This window comes from Oncorhynchus tshawytscha, linkage group LG15 (genome assembly GCF_018296145.1).
Source record: "Oncorhynchus tshawytscha isolate Ot180627B linkage group LG15, Otsh_v2.0, whole genome shotgun sequence".
NCBI classification, from domain to species: Eukaryota; Metazoa; Chordata; class Actinopteri; order Salmoniformes; family Salmonidae; genus Oncorhynchus; species Oncorhynchus tshawytscha.
This window is the reverse complement of record NC_056443.1, coordinates 17,668,351-17,694,135: the sequence shown is the minus strand read 5'-3', so window position 1 is coordinate 17,694,135 and position 25,785 is coordinate 17,668,351. Positions and strand designations below refer to the sequence as shown.

The following is a 25,785-nucleotide window of genomic DNA, read 5'->3' as shown; positions in this document are numbered from 1 at the left end:
CTTTTCCCATTATTTTGAACAAGGACCCAAGGTAAGTGAATCCTTCTTTATTTTCTCCTCTGTTTCAGGTCTTTTAAAATGGCCTCTGGTTTGAATGGAGAGAGACAAGCCTATCCATGTCAGAGAGAAACACTGAAAATGATTTTCTACTACCTCGTATGTCTGTCGCTCTTCCTGCCTCACATTTTCTCATTCTCTCTCCCTTACCCTCCCTCGCTCTTTCTGTCCCTCTGCAACCACTCTTTCTGCTTCGCTCTTTTTCGTTCGTTCTCTCTTGCCCCCCTCCCTCTCTCCCTCCTTACTCATTTTGAATGAGCCTATCTGGCAATATAGTGAGAGAGAGAACAAATGCTTGCTGCCTGAGTTCTGACGTGATCATTGGCTTTTTAAAATCTCTAATGAGCTACTCATAATGTCATCCTGCTTTTCCTGAATGAATAATAATAATATCAATGTGGTCGTGTGGCACTAGTCTGAAATAGGCTAGTAGGCTATGTCATTATCTTCTAGTCTTTCCATTGTTTTAATTTTATGAAAATGGTGAATTAGATTGGCATTAATCAATACTGGCTTGGTTTTAGTCTGGTCCTACTAGGACAAATGCTATTTGACCTTGAAATGTTTTTTTTCTCTCTTCCACATTGTAGGGTTAAAGTGGTGGTTTTGTTTAAAGTATGGCCAATTGGTGTTCATTCTGTTAATATGAATTCATATCAATAGTATATTGGTGAAAGGTTTAATTTCGGTCTACTTTATGCCTTGGAAATCCAACTTTTCTAAGTCTAAAAAGTTTATGCGAGACCCCCCCCCTCTCCTAAAAAAACAAATATTGTCCTTACTTGATACAACAACTATCACAATTTTTACAGATTCGTTCATATTTCAGTAATTGGCTTCACTGTCCGTTCCTATTTTGTCTCTAGACTTTCTTTTCAACAGATCACAAAACGGATTCCAAATATGCAGGTCTTAATAAAACTAAACCTATTGTCATTTATGTATGAGTTTTCTCTTATCTGTGTTCTGCAACTGGAATCGTGTTAGCATAGCCAGATTTGAGGGCCACATCAGTTATATTTAAACGGTCAAGTGACTTTTCTGTATCTTGATAACACAAAAAATGTATTTCTTGTCTTGTCTCAAATGTAAATTCAACTAAACACGTTGTGTGTAAGATTAGCCTTATTTGAGGGCCACATCAGTTCTATTTCAACTGCTAGTGCCAAGAACGGACCCCTTGTAGTCATACAGTCAAGAGGCCTCTTGTGCCTCTTCCCCCTATTTTCATTCCCCTCTCCCTCCTCTCTGAGATGTGTGTGTGTCTTGTGGTTGCTACGTTAGCTGGAGCTCAGGTGCATCGCTGCTCGTGAATGTCAAGGTCACACCTTCTATGGGGGTTCTTTCGCTCTCTTTTTCCTCTATCTTCTATTTCTCTCTCCTTTTCCTCTTCTATTTTTCTCCCTCCTTTCCCATTCTCTCTCCCTCTTTTCCTTAATTTTCTTTTCACAAACTCACACACACACACCCGCACAGTCATGTTTGAAGATAATCTTGTCTTGATGACAGTGAGGTCCAACAAGTCCCAAACGTTCGATTGGTTACTGCTGCATATAGGGTGATTTATTGTGGTGATGTCTGTAATTTCTATGATTAGAGTATAATGACATGAATTATTATTTGTTTTAACTGGCCCTTTTTTCTGTTCTGTCAAATCTTTTTTTTAATGAACTCCTATTCCTGTTTTTACTATTGGGATAGATTTTTAGATGTGGGGAAGTTGTCTTGATGAGAATAACTGACTCCTCATGCTCTCTGGTTTAGAATGGGCACTGTTTTCAAAATGACACAATTTATAACTGTCATTCTACATATTGAGGTAATTGTGTTAATTTCAGCACATTATTTTTGGGATTCAGTTTGGCAATCTGCAGCACATAATGTATTTTGTTTCGGGGGGGGGGGGTGTTATTGTTGGCAAAGGGGAAATAAACATTTATATTTTATTTAGTAACCAAAAACCATTTCAAATCATCAGAATTATTTTCAATGTATGAGGATGTTGTCCTGTTTGGCCGTCTTGTATAAATTGTTCTTCTGCGTGAAGCATATCAGTATACCACCTGTAAAACCTAGAAAAGGGGTCAAACAGGCAAAAGGTACAGGCTTTAAATTAAGACTAAGTATTATACAAATAGTTATTTTTATTAAGTATGTTTTTACAGACTAGGTTTCTAACATTCTGATACAATGTAGTGTTTGAATAGATACATTTATGCACCTGGTGTAGTTAGTGAACTGTTCAGAAAGTGTCCTCTCTCTACCCCAACTTCTCTTTTTTTTCATCATCATCCACCATTTTGTCCACTTGCCCACCATCCATTTTGTGGTCTCAAATACGTGAAGTATATCAAGTTGTATTATAATTGCAGTTTAATTTAAATTCCTATGAATTACATAGAATTGACTTGGTATTGCATTTGCCAAGAAAATCATTTCACCATCTGTCTCTTATTGTTTTCTTAAGAAAGCATAACTATTGTTGTACTACTCACAACTCATGTTTCTAAAACTCTAGAAGCAATTTGCCACCAGAGTGTAAAAATCACATATCTTTAAAATGTTATAGGCCTATATGTAATATCTTGGTTTGTGTTATTTAAAGAATCTCTTCCACTGAAGTATGAGAGAGAGAGAATCTTGTCAGATTGTTATGTTAATGATCTGTTTTCTTCTTTATCTCCACAGCTCTATACCATGGAGAATCCTCTCTGTCTCGCCATCTCTCCGGGGTACCCTTTAGCAGCACATCATGTTTTGCAGGTATCTAAAAGCAACTCCAAATCATTATGTGCTGCCGCTGGGAGCCCTTGGAATCACTGCAATTCCAAAAGAACACTTCTGCCAGTTCTGCCATTCCGATTCCAATTCTGACTATAAATGTTCCATTCTGAAGGAGAACTCTCCTTATCTGCACTGGCAGTTGTCAGTGTTAGTTTAACCTGTAATGTTGTCGGCTTATCACTTTTACTGTTGGCTCAATGTCATGTTTTTTGCCCATTTTACAGTGCCAACAGAAAGTATTCATACCCATTTACTTATTCCACATTTTGTTACAGCCCGAATTCATAATGAATTCAATCGATTCTCACCCATCGACACATAGTACCCCATAATGACAAAGTGAAAGCACGTTTTTAGAAATTTTAGCACGTTTAGGGACAATGTCATACAGAAATAGTTAATTTATGTAAGTATTCACACCCCTGAGTCAATACATTTTAAAATCACCTTTTGCAGCAATTACAGCTGTCAGTCTTTCTGGGTACATCTAAGAGCTTTGTGCACCTGGATTGTACAAGATTTGCACATTATTCTTAAAAACAAAACAAAAATGGCTCTGTCAAGTTGGTTGTTGATTATTGTCATCTTGGTAAGCAACTCAAGTGTATGTTTGGCCTTGTGTCTTAGGTTATTGTCCTGCTGAAAGGTGAATATGTCTCCCAGTGTCTGTTGGAAACTAGGTTTTCCTATTTTCAAGTTTTTTTTCTGTGCTAGGCTCTGTTTCTTTTTAATAACAAAAGAAAACTCCTTAGTCTTTGCCATTGACAAGCATGGTGCTTGCAACGCCAGGGCTGTGGGTTCGATTCCCATGGGGACCAGTACAAAAATGTATGCACTCACTACTGTTAGTCGTCCTGGACAGAGTGTCTGCTAAATGATGTAAATGTAACATGATGCAGCCACCACCATGCTTGAAAATATGAGGAGTGGTACTTGGTGTTGTTGGATTTACCCCAATCATAATTCTTTGCCACACTTTTTGCAGTTTTACTTTAGTGCCTTATTGCAAACAGGATGCATGTTTTGGAATATTCTTCTGTACAGGCTTCCTTCTTTTCAATATCTAATTTAAATTAGTACTGTGGAGTAACTACAATGTTGTTGATCGTCCTCACCTATCACAGCCATTAAGCTCTGTAACCCCGCGAAATCCCTGAGCGGTTTCCTTCCTCTCCGGCAACTGAGTTTGGAAGGATGCCTGTTTCTTTGTAGTGACTGGTCGTATCACTACACCACCCAAAGTTCACAACGCTCAAAGGGATATTGCCTGCTTTACTTTTTAAATGTTTTATTTTACTCATCTACCAGTGGGTGTGCTTCCTCCCTGGTCTTTGTGGTTGAATCTGTGTTTGAAATTCACCGCTCGACTGGGGGACCTTACATTTATCTGTATGTATGGGTTACAGAGATGAGGTAGTCATTAAAAAAATCACGTTAACACTTATCCATGCAACTCGTGACTTGTTAAGCACATTTTTACTCCTGAACTTATTTAGGCTTGCCATAACAAAGGGGTTTGAACACTTATTGACTCAAGACATTTCAGCTTTTCACTTTGAATGAATAAAAAATAAATAATTATCATTCCACTTTGACATTGCATGGACTCACTGTGTGCAATGTGTTTTTTAATGACTACCTCATCTCTGTACCCCACACTAAATGATCTGTAAGGTCTCTGTCGAGCAGTGCATTTGTATGTAAGCTACTGATGCACAATCTCAATTTGATCAATTTTTAATTCTGGCTGTAACACAACAAAATGTGGAGAAAGTCAAGTGGTGTGAATACTTTCTGAAGCTTTTGGTTTGTTTAATAGTTGCTAGCTTCTTTTGAATATATCACTGAAGGGGAAATTCTTTGTGGTGGGGAGTGAAACGTGTAAAAATATGGCGCCATAAAATGACGGTAAAGACGTAACTTTCAGTTGTCGCAAGCACTTCAACAGTGTGGACGCCAGTCCAGACGGGTGTCTTCCTAATGTTGGAGCGAGGCCTTTGGCGTCAGCCAGAAGAGCCTGATGGTCCTACTGGCCAGCCAGGCTGTTAGTCTGTAGCCAAGCATACTGTAGGAGGGACCAAGGGGATTTGGTCTGCCTGGTGGTCCTTCCAATGCGGTGTCTGTGTGACTGAGGCCTGTCAGTCTGCATTGTGGGCTGTCTCCAGACTAAGGCCGGGTGGTCAACCTGGCTGGCCTCCCCTCTAAGTGTGTGTCAGTTGGCCTGGCTGTTGAGCTCTCCTTTAGTCAGCCTGATGGTCTCTCTTCCTCTCCCCAGTGTGTCTGGCGTTAGCAGCACATCATTACTGGTAGCTGCCCCTTCTCTGGGCTGCCAGTATGGCTTGTGCTGCTCCAGTCAGCCACACACTTGTCTACAATACATCTTTATCTACTCCTCAACCTGGAGCTAAAATGGCATCAATTCCTGTTGTGTTCATATTCTGCCATTTTTATTTTACTCAGTTATGTTTTATCGGAAGAAGCCCTGTGTTAGTAAAAATATGCCACTGTAATACCACTATGTCCCTGGCTGTCCCTCATTATGTGTACTATTGAGGGTTGGTGATAATTTGAATATATTACTTCGTTTTATAAAGTTGGGGATATTGTGTAAGCATAAATGGCTGGAAATTGGCCTGATTTCACAGCCCTAGTATTTAATCACTCTAGCAGTTCGAGCTTTGAGCCAGTAACAAAGGTTGCTGGTTCAAATACCTAAACCAACAAGATGAAAAATCTCTGCCCTAGTGCAAAGGCACTTAATCCTAATTTGCTCCAGGGGTGTGAGCCATACTAATATGGCTGACACTAAAACATCACTGCACCTATTTGGTGGTTTTTATTTTGTTTTTACACTTACTGTGCCCACCAGTGTTTTCAATTGTATAAAATCTCATTTCAATAAAGACTACACATTGAGTGACATGACTCCTGAAAGTAAAATTCTAGTTGGTAATTTGTCAATTTATTCAACATAATTCAGCAAATCGCACAGGTAATTTGATTGTCTTTAGAGTAAGCCTCTATATAAAACTACAAATGTTTGTCAGTAACTTACCGAGAAATATTTCCCCCCAAAATTACATGGGTCATGTTTTGAACAATAAGATAATCCACTGTTTCAAACAGAAAACAGCACTAAACTAATTCCTGTCCTTTTGATACAATTGTGTTCATCTATATTATCCAGTATGCTTTTCAAATACCAGTTTAATTTGCTGGTGAGCTCAACACTGGGTTCACAAGTACATGATTCCGGAAACAACAGTTTGCAGTTGCAGCATTGTCAAATGGGAATTTGCAGGGCCACCTACCCCACATATAGTTGACATAAACCAAGATGGCAAAATCTACACACTGTAGTCCTTGGCCATGCATCTCTGCACATGAGCTTTTTGTGTAGTACAAATCAATCATGTATGAATAAATAAATAAAAACATTATTTACATCCAACACATTCCTCATGCAAGAGAAATTTGCACCCCTCATAGGCCTTGGCTAAAAAAGCAGGGAATAAGATGCCATTTCAGATGCACCCATAGAGATCCGCCAAATCAAATCTGAAGGATCTCGGCTGTTGTCCATAGAGATGTCGGGGCTGCGTCTCAAATTGCACTCTAATCCCTATTTAGTGGATTACATTTGACCAGGGTCCATAAGGCTCCAGTCAAAAATAGTGCACTATGTGTAGGAAATAGGGTGCTAATGAAAACATCTTGGTCAACGAGAGAGGAGCGGCAGGTCACGAGTTCATAATGAAGCTGGAGTCGAGGTTCAGGTTGTCTGAGAGGAGCAAAGAAAAACATTTTAGTTGGCAAAAAATTGTGGATCTTTCTGGCAAGATTATAGAACTGACTTTCCACAAACTCAGTTATAGTATATTTTCTGAAAGATCTAAGGTACATCTTCTTGATCAATTTATGGCATGTTTATCTAGACTTTTCCTATGCGGTTTTTAATTTAGCAGACACTTCATTTAGAGTACCTTCCTCACAGGGACAGAAATATTTTTTCCCCCACCAAGTGGGCTTTGGAATTCGAACCAGCAACCTTTCAGTTATTGGCCCAACACTCTTAACTGCTAAGCTACATATGCTGCCCCTCATATAGTAATAGCTTCAAATCCAATTTTATTGGTCACACACATTTAGCAGATGTTATTGTGGGTGTAGCAAAATGCTTGTGTTCCTAACTCCAACAGTGCAGTAGTATCTAAAAACAAATCACAATACACACATCTAAAAGTAAAATAATGTAATTAAGAAATATAAATATTAGATTGGGCAATGTCAGTGGCATTGACTAAAATACAGTAGAATATAATACAGTATATACATGAGATGAGTAAAGCAGTATTTAAACATTAAATTGACATGTGTCCCATTAAAGTGGCTAGTGGATTCCAAGTCTATGTATAGGGCAGCAGCCTCTAAGGTGCAGGGCTGTGTAACCGGGTGGAAGCCGGCTAGTGATGGCTATTTAACAGTCGGATGGCCTTAAGGTTGAAAATCTGCTTCTGTCTTGGTCCCAGCTTTGATGCACCTGTACTGACCTCGCCTTCTGGATGATAGCGGGGTGAACATGCAGTAGCTCGGGTGGTTGATGTCCTTGATTATCTTTTTGGCCTTCCTGTGACATCGGGCACTGTAGGTGTCCTGGAGGGCAGGTAGTTTGCACCCGGTGATGCGTTGGGCAGGCCGCACCACCCTCTGGAGAGCGGTGCAGTTGCCATACCAGGTCGTAATACAGCTTGACAGGATGCTCTCAATTGTGCATCTTAAAGTTTGATGGTTTTAGGGGCCAAGCCAAATTTTCTTCAGCCTCCCGAGGTTGAAGAGGCGCTGTTGCGCCTTCACTACATTGTCCGTCTGGGTGAACCATTTCAGATAGTCAGTGATGTGTACGCCGAGGAACTTGAAGCTTTCCAGAGGTGTTTCCTACCATCACCACCTGGGCGCAGCCAGTCAGGGCCCGAGCTTAATGATAAACTTGGAGGTTTACTATGGTGTTGAATGCTGAGTTAGTCAATGAACAGCATTCTTACATAGGAATTCCTCTTGTTCAGATGGGATAGGGCAGTGTGCAGTGTGATTGCATCGTCTGTGGATCTATTGGGGTGGTAAGCAAATTGAAGTTGTTCTAGGGTGTCAGGTAGAGGTGATATTATCCTGAACTAGCCTCAAAGCACTTCATGATGACAAGTGAGTGCTATGGTGCGATAACTAAATTACTAAGTTAGCTTTGCTTTTTTTGGGTACGGGAACAATGGTGGACATCTTGAAGCAAGTGGGGACAGAATGGGATAGGGAGTGATTGAAATTGTCCGTGAACACTAGGGATGCACAATCAAAATTCAAAATTAACGGTGATCATATCGGAAATCGGCCAATGTGCAAAGCTGATGTGCATACCTATATAACGTAGGTACATGTAATGACGCCACGTAAAATTTGCCGCTCTACGTGCAACACAGCATTCCTAAACTAGCTCACAATGTCTGCTGTGTGGATCGAGCAGTCATTTGAAAGAGTAAGACATTTTCAGCGAGGCAACTCCAAAGTGAAATCCATCTACCTCATCCCCATACAGTATTTATTTATCTTGCTCCTTTGCACCCCAGTATCTCTACTTGCACATTCATCTTCTGCACATCTACCATTCCAGTGTTTAATTGCTATATTGTAATTACTTCGCCATCATGGCCTATTTATTGCCTTAACTCCCTTATCTTACCTCATTTGCACTCACTGTATATATACTTTTTATTTTCTACTGTATTATTGACTTTTGTTTCTTCCATGTGTAACTCTGTTGTTGTATGTGTCAAATTGCGATGCTTTATCTTGGCCAGGTCACAGTTGCAAATGAGAACTTGTTCTCAACTAGTCTACCTGGTTAAATAATGGTGAAATAAATAAATAAAGCCAAGATAATGGGATTCATTGCCCTTGACAATCAACCGTTCTCTGTCGTGGGTGATGTTGGCTTTCGCCGACTGGTCGAGCACCGGTACACACTACAAAGCACGCCAATTTTTCAGATGTTGCCCTTCTGGAGTTATGCGGTAATAGCGTCACGACATACATACTATGGAACGCCGTTTGGGTTTTTGCGTGTCAAAAGACTGTAGCACTGTCAAAGCTGTACAAAAGTCTCCAAACAATCAAATACCGGCCGCGAATGATGGGTTTACAATACCGCGTTGGTAACAAAGTATAATTTGTTCAACCGCAACTTCTGGGGTAGCTAGCACCAATACAACCATCCTGAAAACAATGTTTCATTATTCTTAGCAATGATTTAGGAATCCTTGTAAGTATTAGCTAGGTTGCCACTTGTTGTTCACCTATTTAAATTGAACTTCTGTTCATGAAAATAAATAGCTAGTCAGCAACTTAACCCGGTTGCCCAAAACTAACGTTATAAGCAGCCAGCTAGCTTCATTTGGCTAGTGAGGCTCGACCGCACCGGGTTGTGTTGTGACGCTAGCCACATTAGTGGAATTTGAGGTTTGTCTTCAAAATAAAAGTAATTGACAGTAATGCAAATGAATACAAGTATGGCATAATTATACTAAGGCTAACCGCAAAGTCCACTATTGTGGCTAATCCTTATTGTTGCTAGCTTCACATTGATATCCAGCCACCACTGATCAAATAAGAACTCTTATAAATGAGGGTTATTTTAGACGACATCTAGCTACTGAAACCGATGTCATATCTTTTTTGACACGCAAAGACCCAAACGGCATTCCATAGAAATGCTGGTTGAGAATGAACCGACTAAACAAAAGCAGAGCAAGTAAGTGAAATAAATAGGTTTCGATTATGTTTTACTGGTAATGGGGATATACGTAAATGCCAACAAAATAACTTTTTGGTCAGTGTGGTGTGCATGTAACCTTTATTTAACTAGGCAAGTCAGTTAAGAAATTCTTATTTACAATGACGACGCTGGCAATTGTGCGCCGCACTATGGGACTCCCAATCACGGCCGGATGTGATACAGCCTGGATTCGAACCAGGGACTGTAGTGACGCCTCTTGCACTGAGATGCAGTGCCTTAGACCGCTGCGTCCATGTATGTGTGTTAAATAGTTATTCTATAACCATCTTCAAAGTAATGACTTGGGACGTCGGGTTTGAAATGAAAGCTTCTTTTAGTAATACTACTTGTTCGTGTTACATTAAACAACTTTAGATTCTACAAAACAATAAAAGAAAGTTGCTAGCGAAAGTCAGGATAATCACTTGTACATAACTGGCGCGATCTCTCTCTACTTCCTGTCTCAAGACATTCTGGAACTTGCAGTCAAAGCGTAAACCAATACCACAAAAATATGTATGTAGTTGTCTCAATCTCCAACACACATTCTAATACAATTACATATGTAAACTGTAAAGAAAAAGTTTAGATACAGCTCAATGAATTAACTTAAACATTAACTCTGTAACCCATTAAAGTTAGAACACCCCCTGATGACCAACTGTGTTCATCTAAATCTCTAGGCAGTATATCAACTGAATAGGGCTCAACAAAGTCCCTGAAGCAGTACGAACTGAACATGACCTAACTAGGCCATCTAGGCCTGGAAACAGTTCCTCAATCTTTCCTTGTGTTCAGGTTTGTCATCTTCTCCAATGAGTACAACGTCACCCACTTTGTGGGGTGGGCTGTGGTGCGTCACAGCGGTGTGCCGACTTTAGATCCAGCAAGTAGTCTCTTCGCCAACTGTTCCAGAAGCTGGTCAACAAGTCTCTGCCTGTACTTCCATCTGCGTGTCATTTCCTCCTTTGTTTAGTGTTGGGTGCTGAGTGTCAGCTGGAAATGGCTTGGGCGTCAAAGAGGTTAGTATTTTACCCATCAGGAAGTGTGCTGGGGTCAGGGGTTCATCCTCTTCATTGTGCAAGAAGGTCAGAGGCATAGAATTTAGGATAGCTTCAACCTCTGTCAGGACTGTGCATATCTCTTCAAAGTTGAGTGAAGCTCTCCCAAGAACCTTTCTCAGGGATGTTTTCACTGACCTGACGAGTCTTTCCCAGAAACCGCCCCACCAGGCTGCTCGCTCGGCGATGAATCTCCAGGTGATGCCCATTTCTGAGAAGAACGCCAAGAGTTGGGGCTCTTCGATTGCCTTCCACAGCTCTTTCAAGCCCTGATCAGCTCTCTTGAACATTTTTGCATAGTCTGAGTAGATTACCTTGCATAATCCTCTCCTAGTGATTCATCTTTTTAGAGCTAACAGGAATGTCTCTGACTGATCTGAGACCAGTTCCAAATACACTGCTCTGGTTACAGCACAAGTGAACAGTGCAATGTAGGACTTCTTCACATAACCATTTTCTTTCACAGAGCGGTCCTGCAAAATCCACACCTGTGACTTCAAATGGTGGGGATTCAGTTATTGTCTTTTGGTAAAGGCGCAGTGACCTGCTGTGCGGCTCATGCATTGAAACACTTGCACACTATACATCTTGCCACTGTGCTCTTGACTAGCTGCCTAGCACGCAAGATCCAGTATCGCTCTCTGATTTGTACTTGAGTGTCTCTTGCTCCAGAATGCATCACCTTCTAATGGTGGTACTGTATCAGCATTTCTGAGAATCTGTACTTGTTGGGCAGAACCCATGGGTGCTGCACTCTGAATGTGAAGTTGGACTGTTGCAGTCTTCCTCCTACACTGAGTAGTTTGTGTTCGTCCAAGAACGGTTTCAGTTCTCTGATTTTACAGTCATTATTTAGGCTTTTTCCTGCCTTCAGTAGTTTGATCTCCTGTCCGAAACTCTGTTGTCGTGTTAACTTGATCCAGTACTTTTCTGCATCGAACAGTTCATCAGCAGTCAGTTCACCTTGCATCTTTGTTTGTATGAGCATTGGCTATGAATCTCTCTATCCAGGAGGTGACTCTGAACACTCTTTTCAGTTTGCTGTACCTTTCAAGCTCCAACACAGGTTCAGTGATGTCTGTGCTGTTTGCTGCGAGTTGTACAGTAACCTGGCGACTGGACTTGAGTTCTGTATTTACCTCTTCTGGAACCTTGTTATCATCAGTCTCCTCAGACTGATTGGGTGATATCAGAATTCTGGGTCCATTCCACCATAGCTGGCTCTGTGTCAAGTTTCAAACAGTTTGTCATCTTGTAGGGAGGTCGGCTGGATTAGTTTTCCCTTCAATATGTGACAATGACTCTGGATTGGTCAAGGACTGGATCTCTGTCACTCTGTTCGACAAACGGTTTCCATTTCTGAGCTGAGCTGCAAATCCAATGCAGCACAATCGAGTGTCCACATTTTGATCGTTTTTTCTTCCATTTTCAGTGTGGTCATCAGGTTGTTTGCTAGTCTCGCTCCAATCACAGCTCCCATGATCTCCAGGCGTGGCAGCGTCATTTTCTTGAGTGGGGCTACCCTGGACTTGGATGCGACTAGACTTGTCGTTGTTTCCCTGTCTTGTGATTCACCTTGCAAGTAAGCTAATGCACCGTAAGCCCTTTCACTTGCATCACAGAACACGTGTAGTTTCAGGGTGTGGCTGTTCTGTGGCCGAATGTCTGTTCTGTACCAACTTGGTATGGCGAGCTGGTGTAACTGGGGTAGTTCTGGACACCACTGTTGCCATTCTCGTGTCAGATCAGGTGGTAATTCTTCGTCCCCCCTCCCACATTTCCTGGAACATGCATTTGATTCTGTGGTGAAGGGGGTCAGAAAACCAAGAGGGTCGAACATACGTGCAGACAACTACAGAACACATGTTTTCCCTTTTCTTTAGAATGCTCAGTAGCGGCCTGAGGTCAAACAAAGTCATCGGTTTCCGGTCTCCATACTAAACCTAAAACCTTCAGCACTACTTGTTTCTAGCGTCAACGGGTGGTCAGTTGTCGTACTCTTGTCCCATTTTGTTTTCAGTTCAGGAGAGTTGGTCATCCACTTGCAGAGGTCCATGCCTGCAATCGACAGCATTCGCTTTGCAGTGGTTTTGACAAGGTAAACCTCTTCAACATTGCGTGAACCTGCAATTAAGTCATCTACATAGTGATTCGCTCAATATCTCTACAACTTATGGTTGTTCTGTTTCATATTGTTTCAGGTGCTTCCTGATTGTAGCTGCCAGCAAGAATGGATTTGGGGAAGCTCCAAATACCACTTTTCATCCTCAGCACGCGCAGCTCCTCTTCATTTTCTCCCCTTGGTGGGCCTGTGAGGAATCTCACGGCGTCTCTCTCAGGAAAGCCTTCTTGATGTCTGCCATGAATGCGATCTCATGTAGTTTGAACTTTATCAGAACGCTGAGCAGATCCGGATTCAGGTTAGGTCCTGTGAGTACAGTCATTGAGGGATGGACAGCCATCTTCATGGGACGAGGAATCAAACACCACTCTGTTTTGTCATCACCTTATCTTCTCGGAGTACTGCATAGTGAGGTAAGTAGTATTTTACGTTGTCTGCGCTTGATGTGTTGTCCTTGGGAACGTCCTCTGCCATATCCTGTTGTACGTAGTTCTCTACTACATTGTATCTGCTGTACAACGTCACATCCTTCTTCAGGCTTTTCTTCAACCTTCAAACCGTTTCTTGGCGATTCTATAGTTGTCTCGGAGTTCTGACATTTCTCGTTTCCATGGCAACTCCGCGTGATATCGTCCATCTTTGAAGGTGGTCGTTTCCTCGAACCTCTGTAGAGCCTCGTTTCCCTCTGGGTTCTGTGTTTTCTCGCTTATAATATCCAGACCCAGAATGCATGCAGTTGTTTGGAGACTAGTGTGTCTTCAAGTGGGATGAACATAACGTTGCCTCGGCAACACTTGACATGGACACTGGTCCCTGCACCAACCAAAGGTGCTCTCTAAAGCAACAAGCGTCTCAGTCAGTCGCTGCACTCTGCCTGATACTATCTGCCAGTAGTAGTCTGCTCCTATCAGGACAGAGAGTTCAGGATCAGTCATCTCCTGGAAAGTCTGCGAGCTGCAGTCCCTTTCTATAGAGCTCATGTTGAATCTGTTCACCAGGAACCTTCATCACAGCTGTGCACACTTGTGGGGTTTCAATTGCCTCTCTTCTGCTGTTTCTTCCAGACATACTCCAATATTACTTTCACTGTGTTGCGTTGGGACGTTGCTGGAGCCAAACGTGTGATGAGTGAGTGAGTGCCTCGCCTGATTACTGGTAGCTTCAAGCCCTTCATGTATGAAGCTTCTGACTGCCTCCATCTTCCTGCCCGATGGGTGTTCTACCCATGCCTTTGCCATTTGTAGCAACAGAGTTCTGTCCATCTGGTTTCATATTCACTGAATGGGGAATAACTGAGGAAACAGCATCTGCAGAAACAGTAGGGGGTTGCACCCCACTCCTCTTACCGGTACACACAGCAATGTGATGTCTGCTTCCACATGACACATCTTTGACGTTACAGAACTTTGCTATGTGTTTCTGTCCTAAACATACAAAGCATCTTCCCATTTTCTTTAGTTTCTCTTTGTGTGTAGCAATATTGTGGTCAGGGCAGTTTTCTGATTTGTGTTCAGAATAGACAGTTTTGTTCCTTCTGGCTGGCTGTGTGCATTGCCGCAGCAGATGGCATGTTGGGTCTTTTTGTTTATTTCATCGGAGGAGCATGACTTGTTCCATGGTTTGCCCTCTTTCTGTTGGTTGCATGATCGTGTCATTTGTAGTGCTCTCTCCCTGCTCTGAACCTCCTTCTGTAGGAAACTGACGATCTCAGCCACTTTCCATTCATCATCTACTCCCCTCTGACGACTACAGTCAAGAGCTATGTCCTCTGGAATCATCTGCAGTAAGATTGGGCATAGTAGGCTTCCATAGGTTTCTGACACTACACCCAGTGATTCCAAGCTCCTAATCTGAATTTCACATTCATTTTATAGCTGCCTCAATGCATTTTAGGTCAGGATTTCTTCACAGGAGTGAGATTCAGCAACTTTGACATGTGAGCACTAATCACAAGAGCTTTCCTTCCAAATCTGCTCTTGAGCAGAGCGATTGCATCATCATAGTTACTGTCTGTTAGCATCAGTCCTGCTACTGCCTTTGCAGCTGGTCCAGTGAGATAGGTAAACTTCTCTTTATTACACAGTGAATCATTGTTGTGAATAGCGGGCTCAAACTCCTGCCACATACTGACATCTCCATAGTATTTGTCAATAATCAACTTTGGTAGCCTTACTGATGGTCTCTGATCTGTTTGAGTTAGCTTCACCCACCCGTGCTGGTAGTGGATTGAGGTCCTGTTTTTTCTTTATCACTCGTTGTGCACGGCTCTTCAGCATGATAACGCGCTCTTTGTAATCCTCCGTGCACGCAATCGTCGCTTCCAATCCGTCCAATGGCGTTAACTGTTCAATTCCACGATCAAGTTCAAACAAGCTGTCCTCCTTAGCCGATAGCAATTTCAACAATGTACTCAAGTGATCGGTATCCAAATTTGACTGGGTTATTTCCACATCAATCTGATTCAAAATCCGTGTTGTGGCACCTCGAAATGGTACCACGCTTTCGTCTCATTCTTTCTGCTTCAAGCCGACTTTCCTCCTCAACCGCTTCATCCCTACAATCTTTGTCACAGCTCATACTTTTCCCGGGTTTCGGCACCAAAATATAGAATAACTATCTTCAAAGTAATGACTCGGGGCGTCGGGTTTGAAATGAAAGCTTCCTTTAGTAATACTACTTGTTTGCGTTAAATTTAACATTAGATTTCACAAAACAGAAAGTTGCTAGTGAAAGTCAGGATAATCACTTGTACATAACTTGCGCGTTCTCTCTACTTCCTGTCGCAAGGCATTCTGTAACTTGCAGTAAAAGCATAATCCAATACAACAAAAATATGTATGTCGTTCTCTCAATCACACAAATTCTAATACTAAGAAAATCTTTAGATACAGCTCAATGAATTAACTTAAACATTAACTCTGTAACCCATTAAAGTTAACTATTGTAACTGTACTAGAATGCTTAAAAGGCCACAAATTGTAAATATCGGTATTGGTTTTTTTTTGTCATGGAAAATATTAGATATCGGTCAAAAATGTCATTGGTGTATCACTAGTATAAACACTCCAGCCAGCTGGTCTGCGTGCTCTGAGGACGCGGCTAGGGATGCCGTCTGGGGCGGCAGCCTTGCGAGGGCTAACACGCTTAAAATGTCTTACTCACGTCTGCCACGGAGAAGGAGAGCCCACAGTCCTTGGTAACGGGCCGTGTCGGTGGCACTGTATTATCCTCAAAGCGGGCGAAGGTGTTTAGCTTGTCCGGAAACAAGACGATGTCCGCGACATGGCTGGTTTTTCCTTTGTAGTCCGTGATTGTCTGTAGACCCTGCCACATACAGTTGAAGTCGGAAGTTTACATACACCTTGGCCAAATACATTTAAACTCAGTTTCACAATTCCTGACATTTAATCCTAGTAAAAACTCTGTTTTAGGTCAGTTAGGATCACCACTTTATTTTAAGAATGAGAAATGTCAGAATAATAGAATTCAGAATTCATTTCAGCTTTTATTTCTTTCATCACCTTCCGAGTGGGTGATACGTTTATATACCCTCAATTCGTTTTTGGTAGCATTGCCCTTAATTGTTTAACTTGGGTCAAACATTCCAGGTAGCCTTCCACAAGCTTCCCACAATAATTTGGGTGAATATTGGCCCATTCCTACAGAGCTGGTGTAACCGAGTCAGGTTTGTAGGCCTCCTTGCTAGCACACGCTTTTCCAGTTCTGCCCACAAATGTTCTATAGGACTGAGGTCAGGGCTTTGTGATGCCACTCCAATACCTTGACTTTGTTGTCCTTAAGCCATTTTGCCACAACTTTGGAAGTATGCATGGGGTCATTGTCCATTTGGAAGACCCATTTGCAACCAAGCTTTAAACTTCCTGACTCTTGAGATGTTGCTTCAATATATCCACATAATTTAACTTCCTCATGATGCCATCTATTTTGTGAAGTGCACCAGTCCCCCCTGCAGCAAAGCACCCCCACAACATGATGCTGCCACCCCCGTGCTTCACAGTTGGGATGGTGTTCTTCAGTTTGCAAGCATCCCCCTTTTTCCTCCAAACATAACAATGGTCAATATGGCCAAACCATTCTGTTTTTGTTTTATCAGACCAGATGACATTTCTCCAAAAAGTACAATCTTTGTCCCCATGTGCAGTTGCAAACCGTAGTCTGGCTTTTTTTAATGGTGGTTTTGGAGCAATGGCTTCTTCCTTGCTGAGCGGCCTTTCAGGTTATGTCGATATAGGACTCGTTTTACTGTGGATATAGATACTTTTGTACCTGTTGTCTCCCGCATCTTCACAAGGTCTTTTGCTGTTGTTCTGGGATTGATTTGCACTTTTCACACCAAAGTACGTTCATCTCTAGGAGACAGAACGCGTCTCCTTCCTGAGCGGTATGACATCTGCGTGGTCCCATGGTGTTTATACGTGCATACTATTGTTTGTACAGATGAACGTGGTACCCTCAGGCATTTGGAAATTGCTCCCAAGAATGAACCAGACTTGTGGAGGTCTACAATTTTGTCATTTTTCTGAAGTCTTGGCTGATTTCTTTTGATTTTCTCATGATGTCAAGCAGAGGCACTGAGTTTGAAGGTAGGGCTTGAAATACATCCACAGGTACATCTCCAATTGACTCAAATGATGTCCATTAGTCTATTAGAAGCTTCTAAAGCCATGACATTTTCTGGAATTTTCCAAAGTGTTTAAAGGCAGTCAACTTAGTGTATGTAAACTTCTGCCCCACTGGTGTTGTGATACAGTGAATTAAGTGAAATAATCTGTCTAAACAATACCAGTTGGAAAAATTACTTGTCATGCACAAAGTAGATGTCCTAACTGACTTGCCAAAACTACAGTTAGTTTACAAGAATTTTGTGGAGTGGTTGATAAATGAGCTGTAATGAGTCCAACCTAAGTGTATGGAAACTTCCGACTTCAACTGTACGTCTCATTTCTGAGCCGTCGAATTACGACTCCACTTTGTCTCTGTACTGACGTCTTGCCTGTTTGCCTTACAGATGGAATAACTACACTGTTTGTATTCTGCCATTTTCCCAGTCACTTGCCATGGTTAAATGCTGTGGTTCGCACTTTCAGTTCTGTGCGAATGCTGCCATCCATCCAGTTTCTGGTTTGGGTAGGTTTTAATTCACAGTGGGTACAATATCTCCTAAACACTTCCTGATGAACTCCGTCATGGTTATCCGTGTATCCGTCAATGTTATTCTCAGAGGCTACCCGGAACATATCCTAGTCCGCGTGATCAAAACAATCTTGAAGCATGGATTCCGATTGTTGAATAGACCAGTGTTGAATAGACCTTAACACGGGTACTTCTTGCTTGAGTTTCTACCTATAGGAAGGGAGGAGCAAAATGGAGTCGTGATCAGATTTGTCGAAGAATGTGTGGGGGAGGGCCTTGTAGGCATTTCGAAAAGTTGAGTGACAGTGGTCCAATGTTTTACCAGCGCAAATACTACAGTCAATGGTCAATGTGTTGGTCAAACTTGGGTAGCGTTTTCCTCAAATTTGCTTTGTTAAAATCACCAGCTACAATAAATATAGTTTCCAGTTTGCATAAAGTCCAGTGTAGTTCTTTTAGGACCATTGTGGCATCAGCTTGAGGGGGAATACACAGGGCTGTGATTATGACAGAAGAGAATTATCTTGGGAGGTAATACGGTCGGCATTTGATTGTAGTATTCTAGGTCGGGTGAACAAAAGGACTTTAGTTTCTGTATGTTTAATCACAATCACACCATGAGTGTTTGATCATGAAACATACACCCCCACCTTTCTTCTTCCTGGAGAGTTCTTGATTCCTGTCTTGAAGACCAGTAATTATTGGTTTCCCCTCATTCGGGCAATAGCAAAGGCTGTGCATTATCACTAGATAGTAGTCAAAATAAGCCCGTTCGCTCTCACCCTGATCGAAGTTGAGTTTCTTGGAGTTGGATCCCTCTCCCAGTCCCTCTATGTCTACCAGGTCAGAGTTGACGTCAGAGTCATTCAGAGCACTCAGAGTCACATCTGCTGGAACACACAGGCAGGAAGAGCTAAGTATTTTTCTTTATCCCATTTTTTGAAATATAGACAGACTAAATATTCACAGTTAAACTATTCAATTTGATCTGCAAGGACTTTTCTAATTGCATTGCACATATTTTGTTGAAAAATAATCCTTTCAGTATTGATGTAAAAAAAAAAAGGCTGAAGGTGGGACTGATTAGAAATCATTGCCAAGATGGCAACTACAAAATGTATTGATTGATTCCTTCCTTCATCCATCCCCACTCACCTGCAGACTTTTGTTTCTTCATGGTGGGAATGGCCAGAGTCACATTTCCCTGGACACCTGCCTTCATGACAACCTGTGAGGTCGGCACAGCAATGACAGTTGGGGTTGCCGTGGTGGCCATGGTAACAGCAGTCTTCTTGGCGGTCTTTTTTGGGGAGTCGGTGGAAATGGGCATCCCAGTCTCGTCATAGAGCTTCCTCTTCACTGTACTTTTAATCTGGACCCTTTGGAAAGAGGAGACAAGGTAGGATGAGGTTAGCGGTGGTGATTAAACCAGTAACCTGTCAAATATTTATTTTTTTGTAAACCATCATGAATTGATAGATCTTTAGCACTAGCAGGTGGATAGTACAATGCATGTGTGGGTAAATAGATCTGAATGCGATATTTTAGATCTAGTGATGGTTTAGCTTATCAGGGCTTGTGTCACTGATAGACTATCTTCCTATTGCTTTAGAGCTACCTCTGAAAACATCTCATTGGACGCGAATGGAGCAAAGTAGAGAGATACAAGGGGTAAGAGACCAAGACCGGGTGAAGGACTACAATGATAGAGGGCCATTAGGAATGAAAAGAGACCGGGGGGGGGGTCCTTACACGGTGCGTTCCTTGATGACAGCGCTGAGGGAGTTCAGGTCATCACCAAACCTCACCACGGCCGATCTCAGCTGCCCAATCTCAGTGTCCGTCCACTTAGCTCTGCAACGACACACAGGGCGTTTCAGATCCACTAGACTACATTGCAGTTGCACAGATCTACAAATGACCTAGCGTCCTAAATAACTACACATGAATTTGTAGATTAGTCTGGTCAGTTGGTGATCAGCGATTGATGTCCTTGAATGCGGCCAGAGACGAAAAGAGAGTGGACATGGCGTGGGCGGGTGTCGAGTGCTTTCTGGTAATAATGACGCAACAGCGTTTCCTCAGAATGACTTCTTGGCGGGGATATTCAAAATAAAGCACATATCATTGTAATGTGTACAGTGTGCTACAAGTGACACAAGCCCAGAAATTAAAGTCATGATCAGTAGACTTCCAAGTTTAGTCTGATTTTAGAACTCTACATAATCGATAGAGATAAATATCTGTATCTGTAACTTGGTGTGTGTATTCTCACCCTGCGGGACTGGAGTCAGCTACGGGGTGCAGTTGCATGGTCAGCTCCCCTAACTTGGTGAAAGCAGCTCCTGCTGCTGAGAAGATCTCCCCAACCTTGAAAATTAAAGCAGAAAACACATAAGAAAATAGGATAATTCAAAAGGTATTGATTTGAGACAGTAGCTAAGGTCTTTCCACATTGTTACGTTAGCCTTATTCCTCATTGTACACACAATACCCCATAATGACAAAGCAAAGACAGGATTAGACATTTTATTTTTTAATAATATTTACATACGTATTCAGACCCTTCACACAGTACTTTATTAAAGCACCTTTGGCAGCGATTACAGCCGAGTCTTGGGTTTGACGCTACAAGCTGTAGTCGAGTTTATCCCATTCTTCGCAGATCCTCTCAAGCGCTGTCAGGTTGTATGGTGAGTGTTGCTGCACAGGTATTTTCAGGACTCTCCAGAGATGTTTGATTGGGTTCAAGTCTGGGCTCTGGCTGGTTCACTCAAGGACATTCAGAGATTTGTCCAGAAGCCACTTCTGCGTCTTCGCTGTGTGCTTAGGGTTGTTGTCCTGTTGAAAAGGTGAACCGTCACCCCAGTCAGAGGTCCTGAGCAGGTTTTCATCTCTCTGTACTTTGCTCTGTTAATCTTTCCCTCGATCCCGACTAGTCTCCCAGTCCCTGCCGCTGAGAAACATCCCCACAGCATGATGCTGCCACCACCGTGATTCACCGTAGGGATGGTGCCAGGTCTCCTTCAGACGTGACGCTTGGGATTCAGGCCAAATAGTTCAATCATCAGACCAGAGAATCCGGTTTCTCATGGTCTGAGAGTCCTTTCGGTGCCTTTTGGCAAACTCCAAGCGGGCTGTTGTGCCTTTTACTGAAGAGTGGCTTCCGTCTGGCCACTCTTAACAAAGGCCTGGTAGATCCAAACTATTTCCAATTAAGAATGGAGGCTACTGTGTTCATGGGGACCTTCAATGCTGCAGAAATGTTAGAGTACCATTCCCCAGATCTGTGACAACACAATCCTGTCTCTGAGCTCTACAGACAATTCCTTCGAACTCATGGCTTGGTTTCTTCTCTGACATGCACGGTCAACTGTGGGACCTTATATAGACAGGTGTATGGCTTTCCAAATCATGTCCAATCAATTGAATTTACCACAGGTGGACATCATGTTGTAGAAACATCCCAAGGATGATCAATGGAAACAGGATGCACCTGAGGTCAATTTCGAGTCTCATAGCTAAGGGTCTGATTACCTATGTAAATAAAATGGGTTTAAACATTAATTTGCTAACATTTTTTTTATTTAACGCTGTGTCATTATGGGTTATTGTGTGTAGATTGATTTTATTTAATCAATTTTAGAATAAGGCTGAAGAAGAAAGAAACCCAAATGCACTGTATGAGCAACTGTATTACAAGGCAATGCCTTGTTGAAAACCTTTACGGACTACAAAGGGAAACCCAGACGCGAGCAGCCCAGTGACAGAGCCTACCAGACGAGCTAAATGTCTTATCCTTGCGTCGAGGCCAGCAACACAGAAGCATGCAGAGTGCACCTGTGTGATAACGCTCTCGGTAGCCGATGTGTGCAAAACCGTTAAAAACAGGTCAAGATTCACAAATCCGTGGGGCCAGACGGATTACCAGGATGTGCACTCAATCCATGCGCAGACCAACTGTCAAGTGTCTACACTGACATTTGCAAACTCTCCCTGACTGAGTCTGCAATAACCTACATGTTTCAAGCAGACAACCATCGTCCCTGTGTCCAAGGAATCAAAGGTTACCTGCCTAAATGATTACCGCCCCATGGCACTCACATCTGTAGCCATGAAATGCTTTGAAAGGCTGAACATGGCTCACATCAACAGCATCTTCCCGGATACGCTAGACCCACTCTAATTCGCATACCGCCCAAGCAGATCCACAGATGACGCAATTTCAAATGCACTCCACACTGCCATTTCCCCCCTGGACAAAAGGAAAACCTTCATGATCCTTGGTGTCCACATCACCAACGAACTATCATGGTCCAAACTTGAGGTCGACTGATTAAATCGGAATGGCCGATTAATTAGGGCCGATTTCAAGTTTTCATAACAAATCGGAAATCGGTATTTTGGGCGCCGATTTGCCAATTTTTAAAAAACAAATTACACCTTTATTTAATCTTTATTTGACTAGGCAAGTCAGTTAAGAACACATTCTTATTTTCAATGACGGCCTAGGAATGGTGGGTTAACCTTGTCAGCTCGGGGGATCCAATCTTTCAACCTTACAGTTAACTAGTCCAACACAATAACGACCTGCCTCTCTCTCGTTGCACTCCACAAGGAGACTGCCTGTTACGCAAATGCAGTAAGCCAAGGTAAGTTGTTAGCTAGCATTAAACTTATCTTATAAAAAACAATCAATCATAATCACTAGTTAACTACACATGGTTGATGATATTATTAGATATTATCTAGCGTGTCCTGTGTTGCATATAATCTGACTGAGCATACAAGCATACAGTGGGGCAAAAAAGGATTTAGTCAGCCACCAATTGTGCAAGTTCTCCCACTTAAAAAGATGAGAGGCCTGTAATTTTCATCATAGGTACACTTCAACCATGACAGAAAAAAAAAATCCAGAAAATCACATTGTAGGATTTTTTATGAATTTATTTGCAAATTATGGTGGAAAATAAGCAATAACTACCATCAGTAACACACTGCACTTTTACGTTCTTCTCCAACACTTTGTTTTTGCATTATTTAAACCAAATTTAACATGTTTCATTATCTACTTGAGGCTAAATTGATTTTATTGATGTATTATATTAAGTTAAAATAAGTGTTAATTCAGTATTGTTGTAATTGTCATTATTACAAATACATTTTTTTAATTATAATTTAAAAATATATAAATATTTTTTAAATTGGCCGATTAATCGGTATCGGCTTTTTTGGTCCTCCAATAAATCGGTATTGGCGTTGAAAAATCATAATCGGTCGACCTCTAGTCCAAACATACCAAGACAGTCTTGAAGAGGGAACAACAAAACTTTTTCCCCCTCAGGCGACTGAATAGATTTGGCATGAGTCCCCAGATAGTCAAAAGGTTCTACAGCTGCACCATTGAGAGCATCCTGACCGGTTGCATCACCGCCTGGTATGGCAACTGCTTGGCATCTGACCGCAAGGCCCTAGAGGGTAGTGCATATGGCCCAGTACATCATATGACCCAGTACATCCAGGACCTATATAATAGGCGGTGTCAGAGGAAAGCCCATAAAATTGTCAGACTCCAGTCAGACTTTTCTCTGCCCCCGCACGTCAAGCGGTACCAGAGCACCAAGTCTAGAACAAAAAAGCTCCTTAACAGCTTCTACCCCCAAGCCATAAAACTACTGAACAATTAATCAAATTGTTTTGTACAATGCTGCTACTCACTGTTTATCTATGCATAGTCACTTCACCCCTACCTACATGTACAAATGACCTCAACTAACCCCCACACACTGGCTCAGTACCGGTACCCCCTGTATATAGCAGCCTCGTTATTGTTTTGTTGTTACTTTAGTTTGTTTTCTTAGCTCTTCTTGAACTGCAGTTGGTTAAGGGCGTGTAAGCGTTTCACGGTAAGGTCTACGCTTGTATTCGGCGCATGTGACAAAGATTGATTTGTTGGAATAATATCAAAACAGGATTAGTCCATTTTATCCAGCATTGGTGTTTTGTACGGTTGCAATGCCGTAATCTTTATTTTAAGAGATCATTAATGAGGGGTTTTGCTCCATGCAGACAGCGCCTTCGTGTGGTAGCTTCCATACAAAGTAAGTACACATGGAAGTGAGAAAAGTTAATGCATGACATTGACAACATTCAGCCACGTCCTGGGTGCTTGACTTATTATAACACGAATAATGTTTTTTTTCTTCCTTCAAAAAGTTGAGTTGCCTGGTATAGAAAAGACAGTAAAATGCAAATGTATCTTTGGAATAACCCATGTGAGCTTAAATAGCGGTTACATGGCTGCCATTCGAATTCGCTTGTTAGCTGACGACGTTAGGTAGCTAACATGAGCTAGATTTCTGCAGGACCTAGCTAACAGCAAAATATACGGCTAAAATCAAAACGTGAGAATAACCTACCTTCGTTGAGGCTGAAGTCATTTTTCTTTTTGTAGTTGCTGAACAGATGCAGATTTTCCTGTAAATAACGCCGTTTAGAGAAGCTAGCTAGCTACGCTTCAGGTTAGTTAGCCTGCTTGCACTGCAGGCTCAGCTGTTAATACAAATACCAACTTCGTCCACGTCTTACAATATTTATATTTTTGTCTGCAGTCCTCAATTGTTTTCAGTGAGCCTGTGAATTGTGTTAAAACGGATATTTTGTTGTTGTTGCAATAATCAGAAATGTGTAGCTAAAAATAAATGACGTACACAAATGCCAATGTGGACAAACGCAAGATTTAACGTGCGCTAATAAATCCCAAATGCTGATTGGTCCACAATTCACACCACGTGTTTGTGATTCTTCTTTGGTATCACGACGCACATTTTGTTTGTGCATACCACCACCTACTGTGCGGGATTGTGTGGTCGAACATGTTACATATATTTTTTATTCTTCAAAGTAGCCACTCTGCCTTGATGACAGCTTTGCACACTCTTGGTATTCTCCCAACCAGCTACACGAGGAATGCTTGTCCAACAGTCTTGAAGGTGTTCCCACAAATCAAATTTTAATTGTCACATGCTCACTTACAAGCCCTTAACCAACAAGGCTTTGAGAAGTTTTAAGTAAAAATAAGTGTGAAGTAAAAAATGGAAAATAAAAATAACAAATAATTAAACAGCAGAAGTAAAATAACAATAGTGAGGCTATATACAGGGGGTACCGGTACAGAGTCAATGTGTGCGGGGGCATCGGTTAGTCAAGGTAATTGAGGTAATATGTACATGTAGGTAGAGTTAAAGTGACTGCATAGATAATAAACAGATAGTAGCAGCAGTGTAAAAAAGGTGTCTGGGTAGCCATTTGATATGCTGTTCAGGAGTCTTATGGCTTGGGGGTAGAATCTGTTAAGAAGCCTTTTGGACCTAGACTTGGCGCTCCGGTACCTAGGCCGGGCTGTAGCAAAGAGAACAGTCTTTGGCTGGGGTCTTTGACAATTTTTAGGGCCATCCTCCAACACCGCCTGGTATAGAGGTCCTAGGTGGCAGGAAGCTTGGCCCCAGTGATGTACTGGGCAGTACGCACAACCCCCTGTAGTGCCTTGCGGTCTGAGGCCGAGCAGTTGCCATACCAGGCAGTGATGGAATGCTCTCGATGGTGCAGCTATAGAATCTTTTGAGGATTTGAGGACCCATGCCAAATCTTTTCAGTCTCCTGAGGGGGAATAAGTTTTGTCGTGCCCTCTTCATGACTGTCTTAGTGTGTTTGGACCATGATAGTTTGTTGGAGATGTGGACACCAAGGAACTTGAAGGTCTTTAGCCCCGTCGATGAAAATGG

At 42.0% G+C, this 25,785-nt stretch overlaps 1 protein-coding gene across 6 annotated transcripts; it reads right to left on the bottom strand.

Moving 5' to 3' along the window:
• Positions 1–5,776: 5,776 nt before the first annotated feature.
• Positions 5,777–24,782, bottom strand: zgc:92664 (uncharacterized protein LOC436695 homolog). 6 transcript variants are annotated; one of them, XM_024373330.2, is made up of 6 exons: positions 24,421–24,775; positions 20,277–20,371; positions 19,754–19,855; positions 19,157–19,380; positions 18,784–18,891; positions 5,777–6,622 (listed from the first exon to the last, which is right to left on the bottom strand). In XM_024373330.2, exons 1-6 carry the CDS (start codon positions 24,439–24,441, stop codon positions 6,582–6,584), a joined length of 591 nt encoding a protein of 196 aa, XP_024229098.1. In that variant the 5' UTR covers positions 24,442–24,775; the 3' UTR covers positions 5,777–6,581. The 6 variants fall into 6 exon arrangements, with proteins under 6 accessions (XP_024229098.1, XP_024229099.1, XP_024229101.1 ...); XM_024373331.2 differs by having other exon boundaries at positions 18,784–18,888; positions 24,421–24,771; XM_024373332.2 differs by lacking the exon at positions 5,777–6,622 and adding an exon at positions 17,718–18,211 and having other exon boundaries at positions 24,421–24,780.
• Positions 24,783–25,785: the final 1,003 nt, after the last annotated feature.

Bases quoted from the DNA above. Each gene is read 5' to 3' on its own strand.
- zgc:92664 (XM_024373330.2), bottom strand. From the start codon at position 24,441: ATGACTTCAGCCTCAACGAAG. The intron at 20,372-24,420 runs GTAGGTTATTCT...TTAATTTTCAAG, and splicing joins TGACTTCAGCCTCAACGAAG to GTTGGGGAGATCTTCTCAGC. The intron at 6,623-18,783 runs GTGAGAGCGAAC...TGCTCCTCTCAG, and splicing joins GAAACTCAACTTCGATCAGG to ACAACCTGAACCTCGACTCC.